We start from the raw sequence: 12865 nt of genomic DNA, 5'->3' as shown, positions 1-12865 counted from the left end.
TTATCTCAGGTCTAGGGGAAGCAGAGGTTGCATATAAAAGGTGGCAGGGGCTTTGAATCTCCTGGCCTTAATATGCTTAATCATTAGCCATCCTGCTGGAGGAGGTGTGAACACCTTCCTTCAGAGCAGGCATAGTTTCTGGCCTCAAATGTTCGAGGTGCTTTTATGGGAATTAAGATGACATCATTTCAGTTTTCTTCATTTGATTTTATTGTCGCACAAGTTCTTCCATTTCTGATATAGATACAAAAGTCCACTTGATGTGTTAATAAACAAATACTAGGCAACCAACACGTGTTTCGCCCCCTAGGGCTAATGAGCCTGGGGCTTTCTCAAGGCTCAGCAGGTAACACTTTCAGATTAGGCCTTCTTTGGTATATACCACTAGTAGTATTCAGTCTTGGGACAAATTCCAACTTGCGGTACCTCCATGCTGTTGACGTGATGCAAGGGTGCAATATGGAAGAACTTGTGCACAATAAAGGAACAATTTAAGAAAATTGAAATGTCATCTTAATTCCTGTAAAAGGGAGAGTTCCCTGAACTTTTTTCTCAATTACTTTGTCCTGGGTATGTACGGTCCAAGCCCTATTGGTGTTCACCCACACACTTTCTACACCAGGAGATCGTTCCATGGGGAAGACCTAGTTGATGTTTACTCTGATGGTTCTACCTATTCTGATGTAGAAGAATAAATGAATAAGTTCATTTATAAAGCGCACAGCTACTATAGCCAGAGAGTCCCAATGCTAATATTCCCCATCTATCCTGCGTATACCCCTAGATGCAGACAAAAAACAGGTTTTAAGGGGAATCTTAAAATGGAAAGTTTTGGACTAATCCGGTTTTAAGCAGCTTTTTTTAAACGGTTATGTCCGACATAGTGAGAAAGGTGAGCTACCAACATACGGTGATGGAAGGGAGGATGGAGGTCAAGATTGTCCCAAGTGGAGTAAATGGGCCTATTCCACAAGATGCTACAGATGATATTTCTAGATTTAATTTGTTGATTGAAAGAGCTGCCAAGAAATTCAACCTAACAATAACCTCTGTAGATCATCCAAGTTTTCTATATGACTTTAAAGAGCAACATGGGAAATATGTTCACTCCATATCTATTGTCGATTGTGTGGTCTGAAATTAATGAAGGCACCTGCTACCGTTCCAGTTGTGCTACCTCGTCTGGAGAAGAAATACAGAGCACCTCCTTAATGCCATTTATAATGCGTTTAAATTTAGCAGACCACATAATTCTATGAATATTTTTACAGTACAGGGGCAAACTATCGGCCCACAGATCTTAGCTTAACCACCCTGGACAGTGAAAGAATAAGAAGCTTATGGTCACTACCAGCAAGATAGCCTACCAATAAATCCTTCACCATCCCAAAATGGTCTGAGGAGTTAATTGCATCATTGATCAGGTACCTTACCCTCCCATTGTCAAACGTTGTGACACTACAAAGACTGTTGGTTCCGATGTATCAGATTTTAATAGACTTAAGGCCTACATGTATCTTCTCACACCGACTAACTTTTGCATGAAATTGAGGGTGACCATAAGTTGGGAATCATGTATTTTCATTTATTTATTTATAGGAAGCCATGGTGAAGAGTCCAATGAAGGGACCGATGCAGACTTTCCGGCTGAAGGTTAGAAAATAAATGTATTTCTTGACCTGGATCACAAGTGTTTGCAGTTGCAAGTGATTAGTAAACCATTTAACATGCAGTGATTGGAACTTTCATAGATTCCCATGCTTTGTATCATTCCCCGTCATCGGAATGGTGCCTCGGTAAATAAAAAATATCATAACCATAGGTACAAAAGAGAAAATTAGGCCTAGGCCTCCTCTCATTTTGTAGCTTATCCACCTTTTTGTAAAAGAGTCCAAACTTTCTGCAACAACCAATCAGAAGAGCCTCACCCCATAGAACCCTCCTGAGAGAGCCTCAGATTTTCTACCGCACGTTGTGCTAAGGGAGTCTCCACTGGGCTTTGCTCAGTTTTCTTCAAACAACTTTAATTCAACCCTTTTTTCTTGGACTGACAAGGAGAGGAAGGCCTTGTTCAAAGCTTGTGCTACTTGCTCTAAGAAGCGTCTGTATGTAGATGACAAGCATACAGATTGCATTTATTGCTTGTACTCTGACCACAAAGCTACAGAATGTAAGATATGCAGGACCTTTTCATCTAAGACCTTGAGAGACAGAGAAGGGAGGCTTTTAACCTGGCTTCAAAAGATGAAATCCAGGAAGGACATCGCTTCCAGCGACAGTGAGGAGTTCTCCTCAGCAGCCTCATCTAGATCTGTTAAAAGGGGTAGGTCCCCCCTTCTACCTCTGCTGAGCCACCTTCAAAATCCACCAAAAAGATCTCCGACAGGTCTGGTGGTTCGGATCCCCTAAAATCTCCTCACCGAGGTGTAAAGGAGAAAGTGGGAGTGAGTGCTGAGGTGATTTCTTCACAGAAAGGTTCCAAAGTGCCTTCTGTTCCCTCACCATCTTCAGAGAAGTCAAAAGGTTTCAAAAAACCTGCCTCTCTTCCTCAGGAGTCCAAGTCTGTGAAGAAATCCTGCCCGTCGACGGTGACATCCACAGGTTCATCGGCGGTGAAAACTCTTCATTCTTCCAGTTTGGCCTCGTCAGTGGGATCGTCGACGATGGCTTCGTCGACGGCTTCGAAGCCTTCGATGTTGACGATTGGACTATCTTCTTCATCGACGAGTTTGGTATCCTCAGTGTCGACGAGGATGGCGCCGACTGTGTCGGCGACGACTAAGACTACGTCGACGACTACTATGGCTATGACGACGACGGCTCTGATCCTGACGTCGAGCTCGTTGACGGAACCGTCGACTCTGGCTCAGTCGACGATGAATGATTCTCAGTCGACGACGTCCTCGCCGATGATGGTTCCGTCGACGATGTTTCCGCCATCTACAATGCTCTCGTCGACAATGGTTCTGTCCGACTCTCTCGTCCACGGTTCCTCCTCCTTCGAAGGTGGAAAAGATTAGAATTATTGTGAAAAAAGCCAGATCACTACGGATATGACGTATCCGCGAAGGGTGACTCCCCTTCCTCCGGCTTTACTGTTAGATGTAGATAATTCAGAGGAGGAGGATGAAGAGGATAACGAAGATCCTTATGGAGTGGCTTACAGTTCGTCGCAACTCCATGTAAAGTGTCAGGACTCTGAATCTGATGGTTATTATGAGGAGGAACTGCGTCCATCTCCACCTAGACATCAGATTCCACAACCAGTTCCGCAGGGTATGGTTGCCATGCCTTCATCACTCATATCGGACCTGCAAATGATGCTAACGGACTATAGGAAGAGGTTTCCTTCACAGGCTCCGGATCCATTCAGGTACCTCCTCCATCTTTACCACCATCCTCTACGGCGGTGGTGCAGCCGCAATCTCAGGAGCAAGAGGAAGTTCGGCAGCCACCAGTACAGGTTCAGATCATTCAAGATACTGATGATGATTCTTCGGATGCAGGCAGAGACGATCCAGGAGTCTCTCATCCTGACAAAGAATGGGACGATTACGTCATCCCAGATCCTTCCCCTCCTTCACCAGATCCGGTGGATTCGCCGCCTGTCGATATAGGTGGGTTCCATAAACTTAAGGAGAGAGCTTCTAGGCGCTTTGGCCTTCCAGTGTCAACGGTACATACCGACTGCTTTATGATTTCATGCAACCATATCAAAGATCTGTCCGCTCTATCCCTATAGTCGACCATGTTTGGACTGAGGGACTGAAAGCGATGCAGTCCCCTGCTACGTTAATTCCTGTCTTGCCTCGACTGGAGAAAAAGTATAAAGCTCCGGATGGAAGTCCAGCATGTTTGATGGGTCAGCCAAAACAGGACTCAGTGATCTCGCAAGCAGCTCAGAGGAAGTCTAAAAACCCAGCAGCCCCTCTTGCTTCCCCACCAGACAAAGAGGGGAGACGCTTGGATAATGTAGGGAAGAGATTCTCCTCTATGTCCAGTCTTCTAGTTCGTGCCTCCAATGCACTTGCAATTTTAGGCCGTTATGACCGCCAATTGTGGTGTGATAGGACTCCGTTCTTGGATCATCTACCGGAGGCTGTTAAAGTTGAGGCAAGGAAGATCTTGGAGGAAGGAGAACGAACCTCTCCAGAAGTGATTGACTGCTCGATGGACATAGCTACAACTGCGTTCAGAGCTCTGGCAGGTTTGGCGGTCCTCAGAAGGCAAGGATGGCTTCGGGCTACTTGGTTCCGCCCGGAAGTGCAGAACAAAATATTGGACATGCACTTTGATGGTGATATGCTTTTCGGAAAGCACATTGACGATGCCTTGCAGGAGATAAAGAAGGACACTGAAACAGCCAAGTCCTTAGGCATACTCCAATATCGTAAAACGCCTTTCCGAGGAGCGAGGGGGAGAGGTTATAACAACAGCAGAGGAGGATACCACCAACTTTACTCCTCTTACTCTCAGTCTTCACAATCCTACAGGCCACAATTTTCTCAGAGGCAAGGACAATCTGGCTCTTTCTCTCGCCAGCAAAGGAAACCCCAACAGGGTCGCCAGGGTAGGGACAACTCTAAGCGACAATAGCGGCCTCCTGGCTCTGTCTACTGTTCCTACCCCTCCAATATTATCAGTGGGGGGCAGGATTTCTTATTGACTGAAAAGCTGGAGAAATATAACATCGGACCAATGGGTCTTGAATATCATTCGGAGTGGCCACACCTTGGAGTTCCAACATCTTCCTCCAATCAGAGCTCCTGGCGCCAGCAGTGCAAAAGATCCTAGACTGCTACATCTCGAAGCCCACCAACTCTACATCAAGAGGGCAATAGAGCCGGTCCCTCACTCTCAGAGAGGGAAATGCTTTTATTCCAGGTTTTTCCTGGTTCTCAAGACGAAAGACAAATGGGGTCCAATTGTAGATCTAAGAGAGCTCAACACCTATCGCATAAAGCTCTCATTCAGGATGGTCACTCTTCAAGATATTCAACACTTCTGAATCCAGGAGACTACATGGCGACACTGGACTTAGAGGACGCATACTTCCATGTCCCGATCCATCCGGCTCGCAGGCAATACCTACGCTTTACAGTGGGCAAGAGCCACTTTCAATTCAAGGTGCTTTCTTTTGGCCTGAAGTCGGCACCACGGATATTTACCAAGGTTCTGGCACCTGTGGCTGCATTCCTCAGGAAGCAATCTCTAGAAGTCTTTCCCTACTTAGGCGATTGGCTTATAAAGGCGCCATCTTTTCAAGCAGCTTCCAGGGCTGGTTTCACATTGCATTCAACTTTTCAACAACTTGGGTCTTCAACTCAACATAGAGAAATCAGTCCTTCAGCCAGCCAGGTCTGTAAAGTTTCTAGGCTCTATTCTGGACACCACATTCTGCAAAGCTTTCCCAACGGAGGAGCGTCAACACAAGCTCATGCAATCAGTTCGTCTGTTGCAGAAAAAGACACTGTCGGTCTGACTCTACAAGTCACTGCTAGGATCAATCTCATCCTGCATACCATTAATTCCGCACTGCAGACTTCGCATGCGGCCGCTGCAGGAACAGCTGGACAAGCAATGGTACCAGGCGGAAGGCTCCTTCGAGGACAGGATAACGGTAACCCCAGCACTGAGAGACTCATGCAGCTGGTGGCTGGTACGAGAGAGCATCTCAAAAGGTTTAACCTTCACGCTCCCTCATCTCCCATGGTTTTGACGACCGACTCCTCACTGGAAGGTTGGGGAGCGGTTCTGCAGAATTTACATGTGAGCGGTCATTGGAACCCAAGTCAGTGGAAGTTCCACATCAATCTTTTGGAACTCATTGCCATTCGCTTGGCTCTTCAAGCTTTTCTGCCAAGAGTTCAAGATCATACAGTGCTGGTCCGCACAGACAACACGAATGCCATGCATTATATCAACAAACAAGGAGGAACCAGATCCCAAGCTCTTTCAAAAGAAGCTCAGAGAATTTGGGACTGGGCTATTCTTCACAAAATGATGCTGTCAGCAGAACACCTAGCGGGTACACTCAATATAAAAGCGCCGCTCTCAGCCGCCAGAGGTCACTCACTCACGAATGGGAATTGGACCAATCCATCCTCGACGAAGTCTTCACGGTCTGGGGGATCCCGACCATAGACCTGTTTGCGACCCTGGAGAACGCCAAATGCCAACTTTACGCAAGCAGGGATCACCATCAGGGATCCTTGGGGAATGCGCTTTTGATTGCTTGGTACGGCGCATTTCTCTACGCTTTTCCTCCAATTCCCCTAATTCCGAAAGTAATCAGGAAGATCAAAGCGGAACCGTGCACAGTGATCTTGATTGCACCAGCGTGGCCCGACAGTTCTGGTACACGGAACTCCTCCTACTGTTTCGGGATCAGCCAATCCACCTACAGCCGGTTCCGTCTCTGTTGACAATGTCTCGGGGTCAGGTACTTCATTTAGATCCCAAATCGCTCCAGTTGACTGCGTGGCTCCTGAGTACAGAGAATTTTAAGATCTAGATCTCTCCGAGGAATGTAAAGATATCCTGTCTTAGTCCAGAGCCCCAAGTACAACCAAAACGTATCGGGCTAAGTGGAGAAGGTTTTGTCTCTGGTGTCATTCACAAAATCTGCATCCTTACACTGCGCACCCACATTAGATTTTGCCTTATGTTCTTTCCCTGGCTAAATCAGGGTTGTCTCATTCCTCAGTCAAGGTACATCTGGCAGCCATCTCAAGGTTCAGGCGCACATCTTCAGGTCCTTCGCTTTGGTCTGCAGGGATTATCAAGGAATTTCTGAAAGGCCTGTTCAGAGTGTTTCCTCTGGTCCGGCCTCCTCCACCGGTCTGGCAACTAAATTTAGTATTGACTAATCTGATGAAAGCCCCATTTGAACCCATACATAAGGCAGACCTTAAATTTCTGTCATGGAACTTGCTCTTTTGTTGGCTCTAACATCTGCTAGGAGGATAGGTGAGCTCCAGGCTTTTACAATTGAAGAACCTTTTCTGCAGTTCAAGAAAGAAGTTTATTTTTTCTTTTTTTTTTTTAAAAGACCTTAATTGTACCTGTGAAATCATACACAGCTTCTGGCCTACAACCCCAGGGGCCGGCCGTAACACATTCACAATCGTTCAACAGTTTCTGGATCACACAGCCCATGTGCCGACAACCCTGGGGTACGGCCGCGCTCCATTACCATGCGGGTACATAACTTGCAAGGTGATTGCCAATCTGTTAAGGTCTAGTTTTTAATTTTATAACCTAATCAACTTAACTAAAGAAGGTACCACCTTTAGGTCGTCAGGTAAACTAAGAGATAGGTGCACATCCCCTGTCCCGTCTTGTAACCTGGAGTGTCGTTTGTGTGCGAGTATTTCTAAGTCCCCGGGATCTGCTGATACCATTGTTCCTCGCAGTTGGTTCTTTCTGTGTATTATTCCAAGAAATCCAAATAGCCTGCCCATCAGTCCCGTCCCCTCCCAGTCTAGAACTAGAATGTGTCCAAGGTCGCTAGACTCGTTCCCTCCTCCCCCGCTCCTCCTATTCGTCCTCCCCCCTCCTCATCTGATGTCAGTGGGTCGTCTTCCTGCATAGGTTCACAAATCTCCCCCCTGTACACGTTCCACGGGGTCCACATCTTGTTCCATTTACGCGGACAGGCCCTGCTGGCATATACTGCCCGCTCTGTTATCACCCTGTCTATGTTCGAACACCATTGTGCCAGTGTTGGGGTTTCTGCCGCTCCCCATTTCTGTGCTATATCGCGTTTTGCTATCATCATACCCAATGTGGACCACTGTTGGCCGTCTTTGGAGAGATCGTTCGGGTCCCAAACATTTAGCAGGCATTTTGGCGGCTCAGGGACACCCCAATGCCTGGGATATAGTGCGCATCATTTGTCTCCAGTACTCCTGGATGTGTGTACAGTCCCATATAGGGTGGAAGAACGTTCCCTCCTCCCCACAACCACGAAGACCATAGGGATGTTTTGCCCGCTGTATTAAGTGTAGTGTCGTTCTCGTGTAGTACACCCTGTGTAAAATCTTAAGCTGTACCAGCCGGAATTTTGCTGATATACCCACTTCCTTAGGTGACGCCAGTGCTTCGTTCCACTCTTAACTCATCCATTTCTCCTAGGTCCACCTCCCATTTGTCTTTCAATTTTCCCATTGGGTCTGGCAAGTTATTAATCAATTTGCGGTAGATGAGAGACGTAGCGCGTTCTGGCATGAAATCCGTGAGGAGGCGATTTTCGAGTGGAGATGCCTCTCGGACCTCCGCCTCCTCTGATATGGCGGTAAGCAGAGCGTGTCGGATTTGTATATACCGGAACGATTCCTTGGGTCCCAGCTCGTATTGCTGTCGCAGTTGCGCAAAGGGGATCACCGTTCTTTTTTCCCACAGGTCCCCCACTGTGGATATTCCTATGCTGTCCCACTGTCTAAAGCCCTTGCTACGTCTCAGGTTGCCTAGGTCCCTGGTGTCCCATAATCTTCGTGATTTGCCCCTTCCACCCTAGTGCTGCCTGTGCCTTGTGCCACAGCGTTGTAGTAAGTCTCATGGGTCCTTCAAGTTTATGCACTAAGCGTCGGTCGTAGAGAGGTGCCAGTATACTGTTGGTGCCCAATTGTGTTCTGTCAGCCCTATATGCCGGATCCTCTTGGGGTGCATGCAGCCATTGGTTGATGGGCTTTAGCTGTGCTGCACAATAATACAGCTGCAGGTTCGGTAACGCAATCCCCCCCATCGTACCAACCCCTGTGCATTTTGGCTTGAGCAATGCGCGCCGGGCGGTTGCTCCACAAGAGACTAGACACTAACGCTGACACCTGCCTGAAGTACCCCGGCGCCACCGGATATGGTGTGTTTTCCAGGATATGTCGGAAGCGTAGCAGCGACATCATTTTATAAAGTGCCGCTTTGCCTAGCAGCGTCAAGGGCAGCGCCGCCCAGCTCCTCTCTCACGGGCTGAGTGGTCGCTCCCCAGTGTCCCTTGTGACTGTCGGTATCGTTGTGCTGCTTTGCGATCCTAAAGTGCCTAATTATCATTGCCTGCTGTCTGCCTGGTTGCCGCTTTGCCTTATTTGTACTTTGCTAATTGTATACTGTTGCTTTGACTCTGTTTCGCGCATTTGCCCCAAGCGCTCGTCTGTTCTCCCCCCTCCGCCTCCATTTTGATTGTTGTTGTCCTCGGTAGCCCACCCCGCCTCCCAGCTGAGCCGCCCTCGCCCCTCCCCCTCCACTATCCATGTATGACAGCTGCTCCCGCGCGCAGCGTTCACGCGCAGCGACCGCGCCCAATCCGCGCCAAAGGTGCGCCGAAGGTGCGCCAAAGGTAAGCCCGTCTACGCCCGTCTGCGCCTGGACCGCGGCCAGCGCCAGACCCCCTGGTCCTCTTAATGCCCACCCCTCCCGCATTACGTACGATGCCACCACCCTCCTAGCCCTTAACCCCGGCCGTTCCCCCAACTGCTTCCTAGCCGCTCCTGGACACACCCATGGACCATTCTCATGCAACTCCTGCAAATTCATCGGCACCGACAACAACTCCGCTACGACCACACCACAGATTCCCGACCCCAACCACCTACAATGCATCTTGCTCAACACCCGCTCGGTCCACAGGCACGCCATTGACCTCTGGAATCTACTAGACACCATCTCTCCGGACGTCGCCTTCCTAACAGAAACATGGATGAACGCCTCCTCCGCCCCAGACATCACCATTGCCATCCCAGAAGATTATAAGATCATACGCAAAGACCGCACCAGCCACACAGGAGGAGGAATCGCTATCGTCCATAAAAATCCATCCACATCTCAACCAGCTCTGACGTAAATCTCGGCAACTCTGAACACCTTCACTTCCAGATCCACATCAACCCCAAGACCACACTCAGAGGCCCCCTCCTCTACAGGCCACCAGGACCCCGGGCACATTTCAGTGAGGACATCACAGACTTCATCACCCCACACGCGCTCCCCTCCAAAGACTACATCCTTCTGGGAGACCTCAATTTCCACCTTGAAAAGAACAACGACCACAACTCCACCACCCTCCTGGACAACCTCGCCAACCTCAGACTTAAACAACTGGTCACTTCCCCCACCCACATCGCAGGTCACACACTCGACCCAATCTTCACCTCCAGCAATCATGTCTCCTTCAGACACACTACGGCTCTCCTCTGGACCGACCACAGCTGCGTTCACTTCACCTACAACAAGCCCAAACCCATCAACCACCCCCAACCAACTCTGCAAAGAAACTGGAACAAAATCTCCATCGACCAGATCTCCTCAACTCTTCTTCTAAACCCCCCAGCCCACTCCTCAAACCCCGACCAAGCCGCCACCAACCTCACACTATGGCTATCCAACAGCGCCGACGTCCTAGCACCACTGAAAAAACGACAAATCAAACTTGGCAGCAAGAAGGCCTCCTGGTTCAACGATGATCTTAAGAAATCCAAGAAACTCTGCCGCTCCCTAGAGAAGGCCTGGAAAAAAGACCCAACCACCAGTACCAAGGACGCCTTCAAAAACGCCACCCGCATACACCACCAACTGATCCGTAACGCCAAGAAAACCGCCTTCAAGGACCGACTAGATAGCAACGCCCACAACAGCAAGGAACTTTTCAACATCGTCAAGGAATTTACCAATCCCTCGGCCAACTCTAACGACATCACCCCCTCTCAAGCCCTCTGCGACTCCCTAGCCTCATTCTTCCACAACAAGATTGCAGACATCCACAACAGCTTCGACATCCAACCCGGAGACCAACCCACCCATCCACTTGCTGGACCTTCACCCCCCTCGAACATCCTCAACGACTGGAACCCAATCTCCACTGAGGACACCATCCGCCTGATGAACTCCATCCACTCAGGATCCCCCACAGACCCATGTCCTCACCACATCTTCAACAAAGCAGACTCCATCATAGCACCGCACCTCCGAGACGCCATCAACTGCTCCCTCAACTCCGCCACCTTCCCGGAAAGTTGGAAACACGCTGAACTCGGCGCCCTTCTGAAAAAACCCACAGCGGACCCCACCGAACTCAAAAACTACCGTCCCATCTCGCTCCTTCCATTCCCGGCCAAAGTCATCGAGAAAGCTGTCAACCACCAACTCGCCGCCTTCCTCGAAGCCAACAAATCCCTCGACTCCTCACAATCTGGCTTCCGAGCAAAACACAGCACGGAGACCGCCCTCATCGCAGCAACAGACGACATTCGAACTCTACTGGATAATGGAGACAGTCGCCCTCATCCTCCTCGACCTCTCCGCAGCCTTCGACACTGTCTGCCACAGCACCCTTCTACAGCGCCTCAGAAACATCGGAATCCAAGGAAAAGCACTAGAATGGATCACCTCGTTCCTCACCGGAAGAACCCAGAGTCCGCCTTCCACCATTCAAGTCAGAGGCCACCGAAGTCATCTGCGGCGTACCACAAGGTTCCTCACTCAGCCCCACCCTTTTCAACATATACATGAGCCCCCTCGCGGCCATCGCACGCCAACACAATCTCAACATCATCTCCTACGCGGACGACACTCAACTGATCCTATCACTCACCAATGACCCTAGCACCGCCAAAACTAACCTACACGAAGGAATGAAAGAAGTAGCCGAATGGATGAAACACAGCCGTCTGAAACTGAACTCAGATAAAACAGAAGTCCTCATCTTAGGCACCTCCCCCTCGGCATGGGACGACTCGTGGTGGCCAGAAGCCCTTGGAAAAGCACCCATCCCGACAGACCACGCACGGAACCTGGGAGTCATCCTGAATTCCTCACTCTCAATGAACAGACAAGTCAACGCCGTCTCTTCATCCTGCTTCAACATTCTTCGCATGCTCAAAAAAACATTCCGCTGGATCCCCATCGAAACTAGGAAAACGGTCACCCACGCTCTGGTCACGAGCCGACTGGACTATGGAAACACCCTCTACGCTGGTACTACCGCTAAACTCCAGAAAAAACTCCAACGAATCCAAAACGCCTCAGCCAGGCTCATATTAGACATCCCACGTAAAGAACATATCTCTGATCACCTGAAAAACCTCCACTGGCTCCCCGTCAATAAGAGGATCACTTTCCGGCTCCTAACCCACGCACACAAAGCACTCTACGAAATCGGACCAGAATGCCTCAACACACGACTGTCCTTCTACACCCTCTCCCGCCAGCTACGATCATCCAACCAAGCCCTCGCCACGGTACCTCGCGTCAACAAAACCACCATGGGAGGCAGATCCTTCTCCTATCTGGCAGCCAAAACCTGGAACTCACTTCCCACTTACCTTCGCCTTACCCAGAACCACCTAGCATTCAGAAAGCAACTTAAAACGTGGATATTTGACAAGTAACTCCCCACCCCTCCTCAAGCGCCTTGAGACCCTCTGGGTATGTAGCGCGCTATATAAATTTTTTGACTTGACTTGACTTGACATCTTGCTTTAGCCTCTCCAATGGCGGTGCCAGATTTTTCCTGAAGAATTCCTTCTGATCCATGGTGACATGGATACCCAGGTATTTAAAGGATGACCCTGCTGTTCGCAGGGGACAGTCGTCGCTCAGAACCGGGGCTGGGCCATGCAGAACAGATAGTTCCGACTTTGTCCAGTTCAAGGTGTACAGAATCAATGTGGAGGGAAAGAGGAATTTGTGATCCAACCAATTTCCTCGAGTTATATATTCTAATCAGGGGGGGGAAGGATCACTTGTCCTGCATAACTTTGGGTATGCCGTAACTGTTCCGAGTAGTCCCAATGTTAACCCTCATGCACGTGCTGGTAAAGGTTTGGTATTGAGCGGTATATCTTATTCTCCGCCGTCCCTTGCACGTGTGTGC

The 12865-nt window shown here is 49.3% G+C and overlaps 1 protein-coding gene across 4 annotated transcripts in view; it reads left to right on the top strand.

Annotated features, from left to right (window-relative positions):
• The window catches only part of GTF2I (general transcription factor IIi), a 1434650-nt gene that overhangs the window by 239956 nt on the left and 1181829 nt on the right, over positions 1-12865 (top strand). For all 4 annotated transcript variants that reach the window (XM_086954596.1, XM_086954597.1, XM_086954594.1 and 1 more), the window contains exon 10: positions 1600-1653. In XM_086954596.1, the coding sequence (XP_086810722.1) occupies positions 1600-1653 (54 nt within the window). The remainder of the gene's footprint in view (positions 1-1599; positions 1654-12865) is intronic.

The sequence above is a fragment of the Lissotriton vulgaris genome, chromosome 2_1 (assembly GCF_964263255.1).
Source record: "Lissotriton vulgaris chromosome 2_1, aLisVul1.2, whole genome shotgun sequence".
Classification (NCBI taxonomy): domain Eukaryota; kingdom Metazoa; phylum Chordata; class Amphibia; order Caudata; family Salamandridae; genus Lissotriton; species Lissotriton vulgaris.
The sequence above is the reverse complement of the archived record's forward strand: the minus strand, read 5'-3'. Positions and strand labels throughout refer to the sequence as shown.